The following is a 20,023-nucleotide window of genomic DNA, read 5'->3' as shown; positions in this document are numbered from 1 at the left end:
TTGGAAGCTCAAGTTGGGGGGTAGGAGGGAAGGGGAGAGAGAAAGAACAGAGGGGTACGTTTTTCATGGAGCAGGTGTTCACTTGTGCTGTCTTTTTGGTCACTGCTCGCTTTCCAGGTGTCACTGCCTGTGAATGCATTGGGACTGGCGATGGGGGGGTGGGGCGGGGACGTGCAGGGGGCAGAGAATGCTTCTTATTTTTCTCATTCGGGGAGCCTGGGCCTACCTGAGCCCTGCAGCGGGTTATTTTCTGTGGCCGTGGACAGCATAGATGGGAACAGCTTGGGAAGGTCAGGGCCTTCTCAAGGGCAACGTGTGAAGACAGGGACCTTGGCAGTGTGGTCGGGTTGGTCCCCTGACCACATTCTTCTCGCAGCTCCTCACTGCCTCGCCTTCTGCCTTCACCCCTCCTGCCTTAAGCCCCATTTGCTGTCGTCTGCTGGCCAGCATCTGGTCTGGCGGGTTTTGTAACGGACCCCCCGTGCAGGTCACAGAAACACCAAGCAGATCTGAAGGCGCACCCGCGATGCCGTGCCACCCACCCCACCCTGCCACCTGCTCCTGACCCAGTGCTCTCTCCTGACAGGTGGCCTACAAGGCAGGAAACGAGCAGTCCGTCCATCAGTACAGCATCAGCAAAGACGAGCCTCTCTTCTTACAGGCCCGAGCCAACGCTGCCAATCTCAGTGAGGTATGGCCAGAGGGGGCGGGGGCAGCTGTAAACTCTGCTTTCCCGCGTAGGCGCCTGGCCACTGTGCTCTGTCACCTGGGGTTCCACACATCCGGTCGTTGTAAACAGCTCATCCAGCAGACCTTGTTCCTGGCCAGTTGTAGGGGGAGGGAAGGACCACTTTCCCTAGGAATGAGCTGGTGGGAGATTTGACCCACTGACTATATAACAGGGTAGGAGGCAGTGGTTCTTCCAGGGTCGCGGCTCAAACAGCAGTAGAGCATTGCTAGAAGGAAGGAAGCAGCACTTGAAGGCGTTAGCTCCAAACTGCTTGGGTTTGTTCGATCCTTGGGTCTATCACTTACTAGGTGTGAGACCCTGGACTAATTCTTTGCACTCAGTTGTCCCATTGGCAAAGGAAGGGTAATACTAGTTCCCGTCTCATCGGGTTGTCACGAGGCTTCAGTGAGCTAATATACGGAAAGCCCTGGGAGGAGGAGGAGTGTGCAGAAGGTAGCCATTACCCAGATGGCTCTTAGACACAAAGCATGCGTGGCCCCAACCTTCTCCTCCCTGTCTTTCAGCAGGGGCCTTCCTCGGCTCTCCCCCTCAGCTCCCAGGTCTTTGGAGTCCTGATCTGAGTCCTAGGTAGAGGGGAAAATTAGAAGGAACAACAGGGGCTAAATTGATTCATACAGAGAGGGAGCCTTCAGAAGAGAGACCTTGAAACCCGCAGGTGGGGGCAGGAAGGGACATGGGAGGAGCAAGGACAAGCCCCAGGTGGGCTAGAGGCTGGAGGCAGGGAGACAAAGATACGCAGCTGTGGCACCTGCTGGGCTGAGCCGGCTGTGTGCGCAGGGGTGGGGAACCTTCCAGAAATGTTGCCGGGCGTTTTGCAATGTTATTCCACCTCGGGCATGTCTTTGAGACCCCCGTGAAGACTCCTGGTAGTTTTCAAGGCCTCTGGAGTTCAAATTCAGCTTCTTTTGACCGAAGCCCTGTGTGTTAGGAGGCCTTGAGGCAGGAACAAGGAGGTCTGGTGGTGTTCAGGTTACCAGGTTTCTGTGGAAGGACGCAGTCGTGTTTGCCTCCTGGAGAGAGCATTACAGAGTCTAGAGAAGGCTTCCCGCAGGAGGATGATCTCTTTTCTCCCCCACCTCCTCAGAAACTGTATAAGAGCAGCTGGGAAAACCAGAAGGCGAAAGGGTTTGAGCTACATCTTGACTCCTTGGCCTTCCTGGCAGCCAAAGCCAACAGGGACCTGGCCAGCGAGGTGAGTAGGTGCTCAGCTTGTACAGGGCACCACGAATCCTGCCGTTTTCCATCTAGGAGAGTCAGAAAGGGCCTGAGCCTCAGGGTCCCATCGGCGAAGTGGGGATAAATACGACTGCTTCACAATGAGATAATCCTGTACGAGCCGAGAGCACACTGCTTGCCACACGTTGGCTTTCAGTAGGTGGAGGCATTGTTAGCGGCAGCAGCACGAGTAGTAAGCTAAATGGCTTACGTGACAGATAAACTGAGGCTCAGAGACATTCCAGGACTATCTAAGGATGTCATGGCCTGCCAGTGACCGAGAGCGTAGGCCCTGGTGTCATATGGACCTTGGATACGATCCTAGCTCCATCCCCTAGTAAGCATTGTGATTCTGGGAAGGTGGTTTGACCTTCCAAAATCTCAGTTAACTCGTTGGTAAATCGGCAGTTGCAAAATGTTTACGAGGAAATGAAACAAACTGACGTGTATTGAGCATTCATAGTCCACTGCCGTCTGTCGGGAGTCTGATGTGAGATCAGAAGCCGAGGCCAGAGTGGAAGACAAAGTCTGCTAATGTCATCAAGACAGTCTTGCTTCCAGAAGAAATGCGTGCACATAAATATACTCCCCTATATAAATATACGTAGATATCAGCTGAGCTAAACAGTGACTTGGTGATGTCATTCTGGCATAAGGTCCTTATCTTGTTCCTGGTGAGAGTTCATGAACCAGCCCTGGTCTATAGATGCACTTTGAGGGGCTTGGGTTTGTACCAGGCCTGGCTCACAGTGAGTGTTCAATAAATGGTGGCAGGTATTGATACTGTTGTTGTTGGCTCAGGTGAGAGGAGAGCCCAGGTCTCCTGATAATATTATCCTGTTACAGTTTTTAAGGCAGTTCTGTATCTGTTTTTTCCTTCTGATCCTCATTACTGTCGGTCTTTTTCCAAGCGAATATGAGCCCCTTTCTCAAACAGCAGCTGTGTTTGGGCTATTCTGTGTCATTTTCATTCCACGACTACTTTTTGCTTATAACGTTTTCACTATTCCCAGAAAGGAAACAAAGGGCCACTTAAAAATAAACCCAGAAAAAGTGAGGTGGAGGAATACAGACAAGAGATGGAATGTCACCAGGAACTTGGGAATAGACTGTTGCATAGCTGAGCATTCAGTTTAGCTCTGAGCTTCCTGGCAGCTGAGGTGAAGAGGGAAATAATGAGTAATCTTTTATTTCACTGTTCAATGATAGGAAGATTCTAATTCTAGTAAGAGTCTGTTGTTTGGCTTTGTTTGGACTTTCATACCCTCAGTTTGAAAGTTAACAATGCCTTTAGGAGATGTTAACATGCCCCTCTCTCTCCTTCCTGTTTAGGTGAAGTACAAGGAAGATTATGAGAGGTCCAGAGGGAAGCTGATCGGGGCGAAGGATGCCCAGGGGGATTCACAAATGAGTCACTTGCTGCAAATGTCCAAGCTGCAGAGCGACCTGGAGTACAAGAAGGGGTTCGAGGACACCAGGTCCCAGTGCCACGTCTCCCTGGACATGGTCCACCTCGTGCACGCCCGCAAGGCTCAGCATCTAGCCACAGACATAGGCTACAAGACAGCATGTCATCACTTTACCGCTTTGCCCACAGACATGAGGGTGGAATGGGCCAAGAAGGCGTACGGGTTACAGAGCGACGTAAGCTCCGTGTGCACGCGTGCGTGTGCTAGCGTTGCCGCGATGGTTTTCCCCAGCAACCCCCTCCACCACCCCCAAGATGGTAGTGTATCCCCTGACATACCTGCTTCTGGATCCCAGGGCGGACACAGCTCAGCTTTCCTAGTGGTTTAACCTTTATTTGAGCTCTGCCCGCTTCAGATACTATACCACCACCCAGCGACTTTTTTCCTCCGGGGCATTTGCTCTACGTCTGTTTTCCCTCTTTCGTTTTTCTGCGGGGGGTTGGGGGGAAGACCGCGGCCTGTTCGGGGAGAGGTCTCCCACCCTCCTTCCAACCCTGGCAGTGCCCTTTGCGGGAAGAGTGGCACATGCTAACCTGAGCGCTCCCTCCCCTTTCTCCTGGGTGCCCCACCTGGCTCCCCTCCTCCTTCAGGTGACTCTTGTGCGCTGAGAAGGCAGGTCAGCTGCCCGCACGCGGGCCGGGCGGTGGGGAGGGCGGTACAGACCACCCTTCCTGGCAGAGCGGTTTCCGGGGATACAGGTGATGCGCGAGTTTTAGAGAAGCGTCCATTTAAATGGCTTTCCATTAAAACGACTCCTTCCACGCACGGAGAGCAAAGAAATGAGATGTGCCCCCTGCCCCGCACCGAGGCGCATAGGAAGGAATCGGCACCGTGGGAGGCCTGGGCTGTCTTGTGAAATTCCCTCAAATAGCTCCCCACCCGGGTTCTGTTGTGAGTTCTCATTTTCTTCTCCCCTGCTTGTCATTTCCAACAAGGAAACGGGGAAAGCAGACAATGAGAACACTCCTCTTCCCGAGGTAGACACGCGTCCCTAATGAGGGACAAGGTTGATCCGACCCCTCCCGCTGCACCCCCGGGCGCCCGTGGGTGGGGCCTAACGCCACCGGCAGCGGGAGGCTCCAATTAGAGGGGAAATTAATTGACATTCTGGAGCCCTGCCTGTGACTGTGCAGAAATGGATAAGACAAAAGTGGCATCTAATTTGACTCAGCCAGCACCAAGGCGACATCTGGGAGCCGTTAACAGCCCTTTAAATGTCTGCGCGCCAACAATGGCCTGCCTTTTTCTTCTTTCTCCTTTATCAGAACCAATACAGGGCAGATGTGAAGTGGATGAAAGGCACGGGCTGGGTCGCCACCGGGTCATTAAATGTGGAGCAGGCGAAGAAGGCAGGAGAACTCATTAGCGAGGTGAGATTTCCTGACAGCGTGCAACAGGGCCGGTTGCACTAGGCGTGTGGCATTGCTGTATAAAATTAAAATAATTTCCACTCAAAAGGCGAAGAAAAAGGCAAAGCTACATGAAAGGCCCGGAAGCCCAGACTAGGGCTGGTAATTAGAGGGAAACTACGTACCAAACACACACCAGTAGGGGCCCGTAGAGCCCCGGCAAAAACAAAGTGGGTGACAAATGATATTATGAATAATAATGACAATCAAAAAGAGCTCAATTGCTACCCACCAGCTTACCTTTTTAATGAAGCAACAAGGGAGAGATGATGAAAAGATAACATTTATTGCACCCAGAAAGCTCTTTCGGGACTTGATGCCCGTTTTCTCTCTCTCTCTCTCTCTCTCTCTCTCTCTCTCTCTCTCTCTTCCCGCCACAGTGTAAACAGTTTTTGAATATTCACGTAGTGTGGAGCACGTGACCCGGGTCTCTCCTGTTGAGGGGTCTCACTTCTACTTAAATCTCACGCCGGTCCACCTGCAGCCACCCCAGCTGGACCCTAAGGCGTTACAGCGTGCTAAAAAGATCCGTCTGCTCACATTTTGGGGAGAGTTTCATTAAACAGGTCTTTTAAAGATTTGATCAGGGTTTCTCCATCTCAGAACTGTTGGCATTCCGAAAGCTCTCTGTTGTGGGGGTTGTCCTGGGTCACGTGGGGGGTCTGGCTGCACCCCTGGCCTCCACCCACTAGATGCCAGTAGCACCCTCTGCCCGGGTATGACGACCCACAGTGTCTCCAGATGCTGCTGGAAGGTGGAGAGCCACTGGATTAGACACACCAGGGAGTTGTCATTGCCTCGTGCTCACACGGAAGCTGCCCATCCTCGAACAACCCAAATCCCACCTCTGTTCATGTCTGTTTGGGGAGGAACTTGCTCAGAAGGCAAGTGAGAATTTTTCTAGTTGCCTCCAGAGTAACCTGGTCTTTCTGGATTTACCTGGGTGGGGAGGGGATCACCACGGCTGCAGCCACAGAGGATGGTAGCCTTTGTAATGAGCCTCCTGGGACTTTGTTTTGAGAACAGTTTCTTACTGAATGTGTAGGTAGAACAGAAAGACACCTAAGTTGGTTTTCCAAACACACCTGCCCAGCGTTGATGTCTTTCCCATGGGAGAATATTCTGGTTAGCCTGACATGTCACAGAGCTGGTTCCAGAAGTGGGTTCGCTCTGATTGGCCTAATTCTTAGGAAATCTTAGTCAACGTTCAAGGCTCAGTGGACACTTCACGGCCCTAAGTAGTTCATTCTGACTGACGAAAGACCTTCCTCAAAGGATGATTTTGAGAAACTTGCCGCAGCAAACATCTAGGTTGGAGGACTCATGCTCCTAAGCTCTCATTGGGCCCACTCATAAAAGGATGTGAAAAATAAATCATACACACAATTTAGACTTCAAGATGATTCTTTCATGCATCTAAGTCTGGCATCCAAGGGAGCTTTCTGGAACTGTTTATCCCACAGTGGGCTTAATTTTCCACCTCAGTTTGCAGACTTACTCAACAAATTGGCTTATCTTCTATGCTGCATGCCAGTCCTCAAACTTCAGTAAGGCAACAAAATCTTTTGGCCATTCTCCCTAATCACCTCATTTCTGTTTCCCACACTTCCAGTTCAGTGTCAAATTGGCTGACCTCCTAATTTTCAGCCCGAATGCCACACACTGCTGAGAAAACCACAGATGCATACACGCCTGTCTCTTAAAGCAGGAGTCGGCACACCTTTTCTTGTAAGGGACCAGAGAGGGAGTGTCTTCAGCTTTGTGGGCCACACAGTTCCCGTTGTGGCTCCTCAGCCCTGCCACCTCTGTGTGAACACAACCATAGACAACCGTGTACGTGAACGAGCATGGCTGTGTTCTGATAAAACTTTATTTACAAAAGCAGGTGACCCGACAGAGATGGCTGGATACCGAACCCTGTCTTCCTTAATCAACCCAGGCTACAAAAACTGACCCTGATAAATGAGGAAGTGTTCATAAAATAGGTCTTTGATTTGAGGAACGATATACTTCATAAGTCCATTAAGAGTGCGACTGTCCTAGTCTCCTGGAAATGTATTTGGATTGCAAAAAAAAAAAAAAAAAACCAAACAAACAAACCCGGAATTAATTTAAGCATGACTTTTAGAATCAGAATTGGGTGTCTAGGTCTTTGCCAGCATTGGAATTCTTTGTGATTCTGTGTTTGTTTGTTTCCAGTGTCTTTCAAAACGTAAGCTCCTTCCTTTCAACCATAGCACCCTTCTTCTTGTTATTGTAACATTCTAAAGACTCCTTGGTCATGTTAACTGAACCAGGTTCTAAAGTGATTGAATAGTTGTGATCCCTGACTGTTAAATGCGAGGGTTTTGACTGTGATAATCTCTGCCAAGTCCTTTCGTGGAAGGAAAGCGGGAAGCTTCAATTGATGAATGTAACCACCTTCTTGCTTGGGAGACCCAAACTAAGAGATGTAAACAACGCAGCATTTGAAACCCACAAAAAGAACCCTTTCCTAGGCGTACATCCCCCGGTATTTTAGCGGTATAACCCAATTTCGCGATGTTTTCTTTGCACCAGCTAGAAATACTTTAATGTTAATTGACATGAGGTTATTCTTAAATTGAAACAAATATTAACCTGAAGGCACCTAGGATATAAAGATGGAGGAAGCCGAATAATAATTATGTTCACAAATTCACTCTAATCTCAAGCAACCTATGATTTTCCCTTTCAAATGGCATGAAAGAGCGGCACAAAATTCACAGCTTTGATCTTTTTCTGCTCAACAGAAGAAGTACCGTCAGCCTCCAGATGCTTTGAAGTTTACCAGTATTAAAGACACTCCGGAGATGGTCCAGGCCAGAATTAGTTATACCCAAGCCGTGGATGTAAGTGATAATATATATACATTATGAACTCTAAGAGTGGGCTCTTCTTTCAACACTGCGATTGAAGCTGAGGGTTCCTTGCCTTGCTCTTTCTGTTGTTCTAAGGATGAAGGAACTCCTTGTCCTTTGCCAAGGAGCACCTTAGCGGGGGTGCTTCCTCATTAGGATGCAAATGGGGTGTTACCGCTCTTCTGATGCCAAGTGGGGCTCTGCCACCCCACTGCCTTCATGCTCTCCTGTCTTCCCATTTGCATATCTTCAAGATTTGTGTTGGGGGGAGGGGGATTTCCCCTCTCCTTTTTGTTTTAAGGTGTTGTTTCCAGAACTGGAACTTTGGGAGTGAAAATTCTTGGCAACTGGAAGACTCAGCCCCCGCTAGGGCTCCCTGGGACCCGAGGGCAGGAATTCTTGCTCTCTGAATTCCCCCAAAGACTTTGGAAATGATTTGGGTCTTGCGGGCACGAGACTAACGGTGAACTCACTTCCCGTCTTCCCTTTTTAACGTGAAACTGAGACCTGGCCTTTTGTCCTCACGGCATGGCACTCGTTGGAGACCAAATCGAATGATGAGGTCCCGTAAAAACTCACTTTAGGACATGGGTTAACCCCGTTTGGCTGATTCTGCTGAGAGAGGCCCGCAGATCTTTGTAAAGTGGGGCAGACACGCCTTATAAATATCTTCAAACCATTCGACTTGCCGTGAGGAAAATGTGCAACCCTTGGTGAAGAGGAGTTTCAAAATTACCTCTCATGCTTCCCAATTGAATATTTTATTCTGATTGTGCCTTATTTAACAGGCATTTAGAAATGTCCTGAGTGCCTATCAGAATAAGTTTTGGGATGATTTACAAACTTACGGGTTTAGGAATTTATAATTTCTTGACAAGCAGCCCATCAGAAACAAATTAAATTCTGAGAAACACAGATGGTCAAACAAGAACTTTTGTATGAAGAAAAACAACCTGGGCTTCTTCCTTACCCTAACCAACTCTAGGGGGCAGTGCTGTGATACGTAGAAACTTTGGACACAGCTACTAAGATTTGGGATGGAAAAGCCCGGCTTAGAAACTTTCTCTGGTGGCCGATGCCAACTTCGTGTGTCATCACTATGAGGATGTCATAAGCCCAAATCAGAGTTCCGCATGCAAGACACCCCAGACCCACCCAGTAGACATTTAATAGCACAAGAATCCTCGAGACGGAGGAAGGGAGTGGGGATTGAAGTAGGTCCAGACGTCCCCTGTGGAAGAGCCCTCTTTCATGCTTCTGAATTTTAATGCCCTCCCACGCATTATGGTTAATAACAAAATTATTATGTGCTAACTAGACCTTATTTTCCCATCTGACACCGTGTCAGGTTTATGCTACAAGTAGAGTGTTAACGCAGAGGCAGGTTTCAGCCTGTCGTGTTCTGAGCTGGGACGTAGGACTCAGGAGCGCACGAAGCCCGTGTCACCGTGCTGGCTGTGGGATCCAGGTGGAGGCAGGGCACCCAAGATCCTGTCTCTATGGGGAGGTGGCAGCTGTCCCTTGTCTCCCGGAGTGTAACTTGGCTGATGGCTGTGTGGAAGAACCTCCTGGGTTTAATGCAAAACCTCTCTTCCTCCACAGAGGTTATATAAGGAACAAGGAGAAAACATAAAGCACCATTACACTCAGACAGCCGACTTCCCTGAAGTCCTCCTGGCTAAGCTGAATGCCATGAATATCAGTGAGGTGAGGCTGGTGGATGGGGCACTGGCTTTCATTCCGGGGGATCCGGGGACCTGGGCAGTGCCCGGCAGCCTGTGCTCAGAAGCATCCCGTACTCAGAAGGGCCTGGAGCTTACTTGAATGCTCTGCCGTCACCATCTTGAAATTTGTAATATTTGTGACCAAGGGGCCCCATGCTTTCATTTGCGCTGCTGAGCTCTGCGGGCTAGGTAGGCCATCCTACAGAGGAGTCAAGCTCATTTGCAAGAATGAGACTAGGAAAACCGCCTTACTACAAAAGGCGTTGGTACTGAGGGGGTGAAATGCCGGAGCGTCAGAATATAGGTGAGGGCAGCCAACGGCTATGGCGAGGAGAGACCCTTCCCTCCCTTGACCTTGATCAGCAACCCCTGCCCCCTTTCCTGTTCTTCCACAGAGACAGTTGTGTTCTCCTTATCTTACGTCAAGAGCTGTGCACGCTCAGCCTTATGCCTCCTTCTTCCACTCGGCTTGCTGCTCAGAGAAATCTGGGTCTGTCTGACTCTAAAGAGTCGCCCCCAAAAGACTCTCCCTCCCGTGGGTGGGCGTGAGGCAGGCTCCAACTCTTTCTTGGTTTTGCAGTGATTTCTAACTCCAACCGGGCGCTGGGGGAGAAAACCCATAACAAAGCCGATGCCCATCTTGGTAATGAGCATCTCAGAACCACCAGATCACATGAAGGTCTTTATTTGTCCGCATGTTCCCAACAGACACGTTACAAGGAATCCTGGAGCAAACTTCGAGACGGCGGATATAAATTGAGACTGGATGCCATTCCATTTCAGGCAGCAAAGGCTTCCGGCGAAATCATAAGTGACGTGAGCATCCACTTCCATTACCGTGTCAATGTTTAATCCTAACTGATTTTTACTCCTTTTGCCCCCAACCCCTGCCTTCTTTTGCCTGTGGATACTGTCCTCTGCTTTCCCAACTGACTGTGTTAGGGCAATCTGGTAACGACCAGTGAGAGAGAACATACCATACAACAAAAAAAAAAATCCCCTAGCCGGGGTACAAAGCCAAATGCCGGACTGTAACTCTGGACCCCGGGCAGATGAAATGCACCCTCCACCAGGCGCTTTCCTAAAGCAAGTCCGCGTGCAGAGACTGTTAACAATGCACCCACCTTCTTCCAGCGCGGGCCGCCCAAGTGCTAACATGTCCTGCCAGTTCATATCCAGCCCTTTAGTCATTGGGAGTCTTGCATATGAAAGAATAGGCCTTTTGACGACTCCCACGCGTTTTCTTTTAACTCACCCAGTCACTGTCAAAAGAACAAAACATTTTCGCCCAATACCCACCTCTCCCATTCCGTGTCCCTTGTCCCCGAGCTGTTACTCTCTCCCGCTCTCTTTCCCTTTAGTACAAATACAAAGAGGCATTTGAGAAAATGAAAGGGCAGATGCTTGGCTCCCGGAGCTTGGAAGACGATATCAGCCTTGCACATTCAGTGTATGCGAACTCGCTGCAGAGCGAAGTAAGTAGGCGAAAAAATGCAGCGGGACTGGGGGGCCCCCACCTAATGGTGCACGGCCAGCATGTGTCGTTTGTCCTTCCGGTTGTGGCCGTTGGCTCTGTCCTAACTAGCTGTGCGCCTTTGTTGGGTCCCTTGGCTCCTCTGGGCTTGAGCTTCTTCCTGCGTCAAGTGACAGTTTGAGCCAGACGACCCCTGAGCTCCCTTGGGCCATTCTGTGATGTGATCAGTGGCCACGAAGGGGGGCCTGTGGGCTAGGTTTGGACGACAGAGCTGTTTTGTTTGGTCTGCAGAGTGAATTAGTTGCAAACCTTTAAAAGTGGAACATTTTGCATAAAGGTCGTAGACTTCCAGCCAGAAGCTGGCCCTGGATTCCTCAAGGCCACAGTTGACGTTGACTACCGAGAGCTCCATTTAGAAGGGACCTATGCTGTCCTGGTCAGGCGGCCGCCGCCTTTTCCCTCACTGCCCGCCTCACTCACTGGTGCTATCGTCTGGGTGCCTGGAAACGTCTGAGTTTGCAGCCCGTGGTTTCGACCCTCTGGATGCTGGCACGAGTGTGTACGCAGTGTCCCCTTGCACATATGCACGCTGGCAAACGGTGGGGCTAGACGCTGACGTATATCCACTGTGTTACGAAGGACGAAGCACCTTTACACCCCGGGTCTCCCTTAACCATTGGACGAACTCTCTTGAGGAACATTATCGTCTTATCCATCCCGGTTTACTGATAAGACCTAGACTCTGAGCGCCTCAGTCCCTTGTCTCAGATCAGCTAGAAAGTGAATATGGTGCCATCCCTCCATCTCAGGCTCTGTCCACAGCTTCACGTGTTCTCCGCCTCAGTTTCCCCATTTCTAACATTCTTCCCCCCCAACCCCCACCCCTTTCTGGGCTGGAGTGCTGACCGAAGAATGTGGGGTTGCACATGAATTGTCCTGTCCTTTATGCTAGGGGTCAGGGGAGGGTGCTAGATGGGAGCAAGAGGTAAGGGAGGGGTGGCCGGGGCTCCGGGAAAGATGGCGGAGGTGGAAGTTACGCATCTGACTCCTGGGAAAGCCCAGAGTGAGCTTCGCAGACCTTCCCGCAGCTTCTCTGAGGACTGCCGTGGAGCTTGTGGTCTGTCCTCTCGTCCCTCAGCGTGCCTCTTGGGAATATCCATCTGTCAGAACTGGCTTTCCAAGCGTCTACCCACTGCTGTTGGCCCCCAGATTTCTTTTTTTTTTAATTACATTTTTCAAGTTTATTTATTTATTTTGAGAGAGCGAGAAGAGGAGGAGCAGAGAGAAAGGGAGAGAGAGAGAGAGAGAGAGAGAGTGAGTTCCAAGCAGGCTCTGCACAGTCAGCGGAGAGCCCAGCACGGGGCTCGAACTCACGATCAGTGAGGTCATGACCCGAGCCGAAATCAGGAATAAGATGCTCAACCCGCTCAGCACCCAGGCGCCCCTGACCCCAGACTTCTTAGGATGTTGTCTGATGCTTTGAAGAAGCTCTTCATCGGCTAAGCCCGAGAAGGGAGTCCCCAGTGTCTAAAGCCTGAACCTGACAGGGGGAGGGGGAGAAACTCTGGCGGGCCCTGTGCCCTCACAGGTTAGCCACGTACCTTCTTGCCTCTGGCAAATGGGAAGATCTGAAGACTCAGCAAGGGAACCACTGACGTGATGTGATGTAGGTCTCCTGCACTTCTGTATTGCCCCAACTGGGGGAGCCGTGGGCCTTCATCATCTAAGTCAGTGACCTCCAGGAGCTGAGGGTGGTGAGTGTCATGAATCCTGCTAATAAAGCCAGTCCCTACAAGAAAGGAGCAGCGGGTCCCGCCAGAACATCTCCGGGGCTCCCCTGGGAGACTCTCACCGCACTCGCTGTCCCTGATGGTCCCTGTGCAAATGGTGGCTTTGAAATAGCGGCTGTTGATCTGTCTGCCCCTCTAGGTGAATTACAAGAAAGGCTTTGAACTCTCCAAGGCACACTTCCATCTGCCATTGGACATGGTGACCCTGGTGCATGCCAGGAAGGCTCAGAGCCTGGCCAGCGACCAGGACTACAGACACCCGCTCCCCCAGTACACTTCCTTGGCCGAAGACCTGAGGCTCAGCTGTGCCAAGAGAGCTCACAAGTTGCAGAGCGAGGTAAGGGGACCTGGCCTCTCTCTCAGGGCTCTGTCCTCTCAGATTTGACCAGGAGGCAGTGACTCCAAGCTCCCGTTGGTGCCGCGGGGGATTCCGGAGGTGAGAAATCCCAAACCGGGGTCTTCTTGGGAAACGCCACCCCGTGCTCCTGCCCAGCACAGTTACACAGATCTAACGGCAACGGGAAACATCCACTGGTTCCAAACATGACGTTTTCACACATGATCTCATTTGAACCGCAAAATAACCCCGTATCAGTAGTCTTTATCCCATTTTAGAAATGACAGGGAGGCTCAAAGAAGTTAAAGGAGAGCTTGCCCGAGACCCCACAACTGTCAGTGAGAAAGGGGGGCTGACACGTGAACTTAGATGGCGTCTGACCAGGATGCCCTCCACTCACATGTTTTGCATGTTGAAGATTTGTTACCGGCACTGCCTTTGGCCTCAGGTCTGACCGGGGCGGGGGGCTCTTCTTCGTGCTTCATAAATTCCCAGGCTGCCCGTTTTCTGAGGGAGGCCATGCTCTGTTAGGAGAGGCTGAGGTCAGAGCGGACCCACTTCAGGCAGAGGCGAGTGTGTGGGGGAGGGCAGGGCATCCGGGCCCCAGCAGTCCTTCCTGGGTCCCCGCGACGAGTGGTGGAGACCTTCACGGGCCTCCCACGTGCGTGTCAAGCTCGAGCCACCTGTTTCCGGAAGCAGGTGGCCTGGGAGTATTGGGGAGCACCGAGGATTTCCTCACTCCCAAAGAGATCCCGGATGTCTCCCCTCCACAGGCAGCAGCGTCCTGTTTGGCATTCCCCCTGTTGCCTACCTTTCTAGGTTTCTGTGCTATGGGCTTTGCAAGTAACGGGCTGGGGTTGGAAAGCAAAACACTGCACAAAACCTGCATCCTGGTTCGACAGTGCCTGGAAGCAAAGGGACACTCAGATCTGGGTATCTGTCGTCTGTTCGGGTTTTCTGCCCGTGTACGGTGCTCACCGGCTGCCAGAAACTGTCAGGAACCCCAGAGCAGCTGGAGGACCGTGGAGCTGCCACGCTCAGCTCAGGGCCTGTGTGTCACTTGAGCGGAGCCCTCGCCTGCCCTGCCTCTCGCTGTGACAGCACTTGGAAGGCAGCAACGGCCGGGGGCGGGGGAGGGGGGGCACCTGGGTGGCTGCAGGGGAGCGAATTTGGGGACCCTTTAAACTGTCAGCCCGGATCACTCAGGTACACACACTCGCCCCTACCCACACAGACAGGCCTGTGCCAGATGATTCTGGATTCATTTATTAGTTCTTTCTTAACCCATGATTAATTAATGCCACCCTCTGCTGCTGGGTTTTGTTTTAGAAGGCCTATTAAACCGTCATTTCCACATTTGCCCCAAGACAACTGACTTTCCAAGCACAATCCACTCCAGCGTTTATGTCTTGATAGCCCCCATGAAGATAAAAACCTGCCTCACCTCCCTCCAAAGCTACGGAGACAGGTGACAGCAGAATCGTTTTTCTTTTGACCTACATTTTTGTTTCCCCCACAAACACTTACTGGGAGGCACCGTGTGTTTGCTGAGGATGCTCTGTCTGGAGACACTGGCTTGGCCATGAGTTCTAATTACGACGTTATCCTCTCGTGGGTCCTCTGGCTTCTCCTTGCTTCCTTGTTCTGTGAGTTTGGCTTTTCTGATTCCTTGTGTTGTCTCTTCTAGAATTTGTACCGGTCAGACCTGAACTTCATGCGAGGCGTTCCCTGTGTCATTCCAGGCACGTTAGAGATCGAAGGGAGAAAGAAGGCATCTGAACTCATCAGTGAGGTGACCGGGGACCCTGGAGGGCTGAGGGGTATCCGTCTTATTTCCACGGGAGAAATAAGCATTCAGCTTACTTCTTCCTGGTGAAGCCAGTTAGATGTTAACTGTTAACCGTGGCCGTTCACCGCATAACCTCTTCTGGGGCCTCTGTTCTGTTACGAGATCCTCCATTTAGACTGGATGTCATTTAAGACAGCTTTGCACATATCAAGCCAGTCCCTTATGAACACATAAGAATTATTCACTGACTCGTAAGATCTGCTTCCCTAGGGTCCCTTTGAAGAGTGGCCCTGTGGTACAATGACAAAAAGGCCAGCTTTGGAGACCAACAGATGGAGACTGAAATCCTAGGCCAGTGCTCATTTGCTGTGTGACCTCCAGCCTGTCACCTGCCCTCTCTGAGTCTCACCTTTGTAATCGGTTAAATGGGGGTACTCCTACCCCTCTCGTTTAGTTTTTATGAGGATTAGTGCTAATAGTCCAAGCAACTATGCTTCTCTGGTGGCTGGGAAATGGTTGTTAGAAGCTTGGTGATAATTTCATGGTAAAAATACAGAAGTCTAGAATTCTAAGCCCTTTGAGCTTCTGAGGAATCTTACTTACACCTGCAAGGGCTCTGGGACGTCCACTCACTGTAGATGCAAGGACAGGAGGGCTTAACGGAGGGCACTGGAAGTATCAGGTGGGCTCACACATTGATTAGGAACTCTGAGAAAACGGAGCTGGCCTCACCGTGGGAGTTCAGATTGAACTTTGCGCTTTACTTTTCCAGTGAAATCTCAAAAGAGAGTGGTTTCTGAACCTGGTGGGGCATCAGAATTGTCTTTGGAGCTTGAAAAAAAAATACAGATGCCTGGGCCCACTGACAGTTTAATGAATCCTGGTCTCCCAGGGCAGGGTGCAGGCAATCGGTATTTTTTTTTTTTTTTTTAAAGCTGCACAGTTATTTCTGGGACATTCCCAGAGCCGAGGGGCTCTGGGTCTCCAGTGAACAAAGGTCGGGAGCAAACTGCAAATTTCAATAGTCACGTTCCCATTCATGGCAAAGGGCTAGATGTCCTCTCCTCTTCCTGTGGGTAAGCATCTGATTCAGTCCGTCCTGTCCTCCTCTGCGTCTTCCTCCCTCTGAGCTCTGAGGTCACGAGAGCAGGTGTCGGACTGGATTCTGGGGAACAGACTAGCAGCCTTTGCAAAGTGAGATTTTATAACCAGTGCTTAGAGAGCTTCGTCTCCTTCTGGTTTGATGCCTAACAAGTCGTCTTCTTCCCTCAGAGTAAATACCGTCAGCATCCCCAGTCATTCAAGTACACAGCTGTGACAGACACCCCCAGCCTCCTTCATGCAAAACTCAGCAACCAGATTACCAATGAGGTAAAATCGGATGGCTTTGGAATGGCCTTTTTAAAAACTGCTAGCTTGTTAAAAATAACCTGTATTTGTGGGGTCGGGGCCGGGAAAAAGCATGCGTGTTTGCATGGGGGTTTGGAAAGAAAAGAACATCACATATGGAATGTAAACATTTTCCAGAGGGAAGGAAGGCCTAGTTGGAAATCTGGTTCAGACTCTAGTCTTGCCCCTCAAGGGCCGTCACGGACCAGCAGGATATCCTGGGGGGCTTGTTAGAAGTGCCGAACCTCGGGCCCCACCCCTGGCCCACTGAATGCACATGGTCCTTTAACGGGGTCCTCACGTGTTTCCTTGGCACATTAAAGTTTGAGAGTACTGGTCCGTCATTCGTCTGTTCTGTCTAGGAACATAATGGCTAACCACACGTCCATGGTCATTCTGATGATTATTCTCGGAAGGATGTGTGGTTATTCAGGGGTGCTGATGCAAGGCCGGTTACGTAGAATGCTGTTGGTCGGACCTCTGGAATTTCTGCCTCCTCCCTTACATGCTGTTTGCTCACTTTATTTAAATATCTCTACCAGAGCGGCACACAGGGGAAGGGATCTTATTACATAAAATCAGTGGTCCAGCCCCTTTGGTTCTACTTCTCAGTGGCTCTCTTGCAAGTTTGAAACAGAAATCGAGCTCGGCAGAGAATTAAATTTGGCATCGTCCTGAGTTTTTCAGATTTTCTTCCTGACTCTTTTAGAAGCCAGTCGAGATTTGGCTATTTATACAATTAGGGTCCACTCTCCCCCAAGTCAAAAAGTAAGAGACAGCAGCGTAGGAAAAGAATGTCCCCAAGAGCTTGGGTAGCAACCGTTTTCAATTTTAAATTCCTGTCCAGGCTTTCCTGCCAGCTGCGTGAGCTGGATGCTGTGGGGTAACACTGCCTCTTGTGATGACCTCTGGCCTCAGAGAACTCACCAGTCACAGAGCCATTTCTGATCACAAGAATAGGTGTTTTCATAACTGGCGGAGGCCATGCAGGGCGGCCTTGGTGGGAGTTTGCTCACGGAAGGAGCTTGGGCTTTAGGAAAGGATGCAGAACAGAGTTTGGGAACCCCCCTTCCGCCAACCGGGGCTTCTCCCAAATCCCCCCGGATCTTGGTATTTATCGTCTGTACACTATATCCTCAAGGGAAAAGTTTACAATGAGAAGAGCTTTGATAGTGTTCCTAAATGTGGTTTTCTTTCCTCAGCCTATTATTGGGCAAAGCGTAAGGAGGAAAAATTACCTTTTCTTTTACCCAACATAGGGTCTCAGTGCGGCTTCTGTAACAAAAGGCAGATTAACAAAAGAAAAGCATACTAGTTTATTTAACTCAAGTTTTACGTGGTACGGGGAGCCTTCATAAGGAAACGAAGACAGAAGAAACGGGTTAGACCTGAGCGTTTCAGTACGAGGTTCGATGAAGAGTAAAGAGTCACGGCAAAACGTGATGAGCTAAGAACAGGGGCACACTTAGCTCGGTCTGTTCGCTCAGATTCCTCTCTGCAGCCCTCCGTCTTCGGAGATAAGGACGCTCATCGCCTCTGGGTGTGGGGAGGGCATCTCTCACAGGAGGGTCTTCTGACCTGCTTCAGGAGAGGGGAGAAGAAAGAGCTCTTCTGGCACCTGCTGTTTCCCAGATTCCTTCAGCTTAAAGCATTCAGTACGCCAAGGTGCCGTATTTTGGGGTGACCTGTCCCGAACCCCGTCAGAAGCAACTTGCAATGTCTTACATACTCCTTTTATGTCACTCAATTTGACTCATGAAAGAACTGACTTTATTGAAAGAAAGATCTTCCCCAGGGCTGAAGGTGTATCTGTGACACAGCGAGTGGCCTTCCGCAAACCTATTTCTGCAAACCTATTTCCCGCTTGCCAGCGAGGGACCTGCAGCGTTGCAGAAGCACTGAGCGTTATCTCCTTGCTTGTTCTTCGTTCTTTTTCTACCCAGCGCCTCTATAAAGCAGCCGGGGACGAGGAGAGGCACCGGTACACAATGACCCTGGGTCTGCCTGAGTTCGCCCGAGCCAAAGCAAACGCGGCCAATCTGAGTGACGTAAGCCTTTCTTGACGTAAGCTGAGGTGCAGACGTGCTCCAAAGCCACGTCTGTCTGTGGCCGTGATGGGCTCTAACGGTGGCCCTTCTGGTGTTCCCAGAAACTTAAAAAATGTCTTTTAGATGCTCATGGTAAATGCATTTTTCCTCAAGTGTGGCGCGTACATATGCGTCAGAGAGCACGCCAGTGTGTGTGCTAATGAGATTGTCTTTGCAAAAGAGAGCGCTTTTGCTGGTCAGAAATCGATTCTCGAACACCCTACTACAAATGAAAGGGGTAGCCTTTGTTCGTTGGTTCGTGTAATTTTCTTTTTTTTTTTTAAAGAAGATCTACATGTGTTCCTACTGTAGGCCAAATACAAGGAGTCTTGGCGTAATCTCCGTGCTCAAGGCTACAAACTGACGATAGACGCTCTTCCCTTCCAGGCTGCTCGCGTCTCTGGAGATATAGCCAGTGATGTGAGTCGAATGATATGACCTTCCATTTTGCCTAATTTCTGTTAACTTCTTGTAAAACAATGTCTACGGCTGATTTTCCTGAATTAAAGCAAATCTATCACCGTGTGAGACAGGATGTCACCTGCAGAATATATTAGTTAGGAATGAGACTCTTTGACGGAGGGAGGGAAAGAAAGGCTCTATTAATCCGAAGCTAAACTCAGGCAAAGGTCTCCAGCAGGAAAGCGATTAGGATTTGTTTCTAATGGCGGGGTCTCGCCAGCGGTCCCCCCTGTAACGCGTGAGCTGCCTGCTTTCTGACTGCGCCTAGAATTCGACAGAGAACCCGTAAGAGAAATTGTAATACGACCGTAACGCATCTCCCTCTTGGCTCTCTCTAGTTTCACACGTTGGCGTTAGGATTGGCCAGCTGTGTTTCAGCCACTCTGTTGATAGCGTCCATAGCTTTGGGACATGAAGGTGACTTTCTCTTTCCCACAAACAAATCACAGAAAACGTGGACTTCAAATAAATGGATCCTGTCTTTTGGGTTTAATGTTTTGCCAAGTACAAACGGTTAAAGCACAAGTTTCTCTTTTACCTTTTTTGATAAATTCCTTTTGGCCATAGGACACACATAAGGGGAGTGGAGCCCTTCCTTTGGTCCTGAGGATATGGTTTTAATTAGGTAGGAAGAATGGAGCGATGTTTTAATTGTTCAGCCCCCGGGGAGGAAGCATGCTCTCATGCCACCCTCACTGTGGTTTTTCTTATAATCATCACCTCCTAGTGGAAGAGTGGGAGAGTTTTCTAGGGTCGGCAGTGAAAACATGCAGGTGGGATTTAAGCAGGCCGAAGGCCGGCCCCTGACTGCAGTCTTCCCTTCCAGTTTCTCTACCGACATGACTTTGTGAAGGAGCGAGGTAGGCTGATCGGGACCCGGAGCGTGAGCGAGGACCCCCGGCTCCGGCACTGCTGGCGGGTGGGCCAGCTGCAGAGCGAGCTTCAGTACAGGCGGGGGGCGGCGGGCAGCCGAGCCCAGTGTCACCTGCCCATGGACATGGTGCACCTGGTCCACGCCAGGAAGGCCCAGGCCCTAGCCAGCGATCACGACTACAGGACATGGTGCCACGAGTTCACGGCGCTGCCTGAGGACCTGAAGATGTCCTGGGCCAAGAGAGCTCATGCCCTGCAGAGTGAGGTAGGGGACCTTCGGGCTGCACGCCAGCCCCTGACCTTCCTCCCCCCGCCTAGGCTGGATGTAAATCTCTGCTTCTTCCTTTGCCTTTTGGTCCCCCCCCGCCAAAGCTA

The 20,023-nt window shown here is 50.6% G+C and overlaps 1 protein-coding gene across 10 annotated transcripts in view; it reads left to right on the top strand.

Moving 5' to 3' along the window:
• Positions 1-20,023, top strand: part of NRAP (nebulin related anchoring protein) — a 69,818-nt gene that overhangs the window by 35,337 nt on the left and 14,458 nt on the right. For 8 of the 10 annotated variants that reach the window (XM_053207597.1, XM_027063119.2, XM_027063117.2 and 5 more), the window contains 14 exons: positions 587-691; positions 1,836-1,943; positions 3,299-3,610; positions 4,701-4,805; positions 7,616-7,714; positions 9,326-9,430; positions 10,156-10,263; positions 10,809-10,922; positions 12,851-13,048; positions 14,736-14,840; positions 16,110-16,208; positions 18,170-18,274; positions 18,626-18,733; positions 19,602-19,913. In XM_053207597.1, coding sequence (XP_053063572.1) covers positions 587-691; positions 1,836-1,943; positions 3,299-3,610; positions 4,701-4,805; positions 7,616-7,714; positions 9,326-9,430; positions 10,156-10,263; positions 10,809-10,922; positions 12,851-13,048; positions 14,736-14,840; positions 16,110-16,208; positions 18,170-18,274; positions 18,626-18,733; positions 19,602-19,913 — 1,983 coding nt within the window. The remainder of the gene's footprint in view (positions 1-586; positions 692-1,835; positions 1,944-3,298; positions 3,611-4,700; positions 4,806-7,615; positions 7,715-9,325; positions 9,431-10,155; positions 10,264-10,808; positions 10,923-12,850; positions 13,049-14,735; positions 14,841-16,109; positions 16,209-18,169; positions 18,275-18,625; positions 18,734-19,601; positions 19,914-20,023) is intronic. The other 2 variants (XM_027063124.2, XM_027063122.2) reach the window with 1 other exon arrangement.

This window comes from Acinonyx jubatus, chromosome D2, assembly GCF_027475565.1.
Source record: "Acinonyx jubatus isolate Ajub_Pintada_27869175 chromosome D2, VMU_Ajub_asm_v1.0, whole genome shotgun sequence".
Taxonomy (NCBI): Eukaryota; Metazoa; Chordata; class Mammalia; order Carnivora; family Felidae; genus Acinonyx; species Acinonyx jubatus.
The sequence above is the reverse complement of the archived record's forward strand: the minus strand, read 5'-3'. Positions and strand labels throughout refer to the sequence as shown.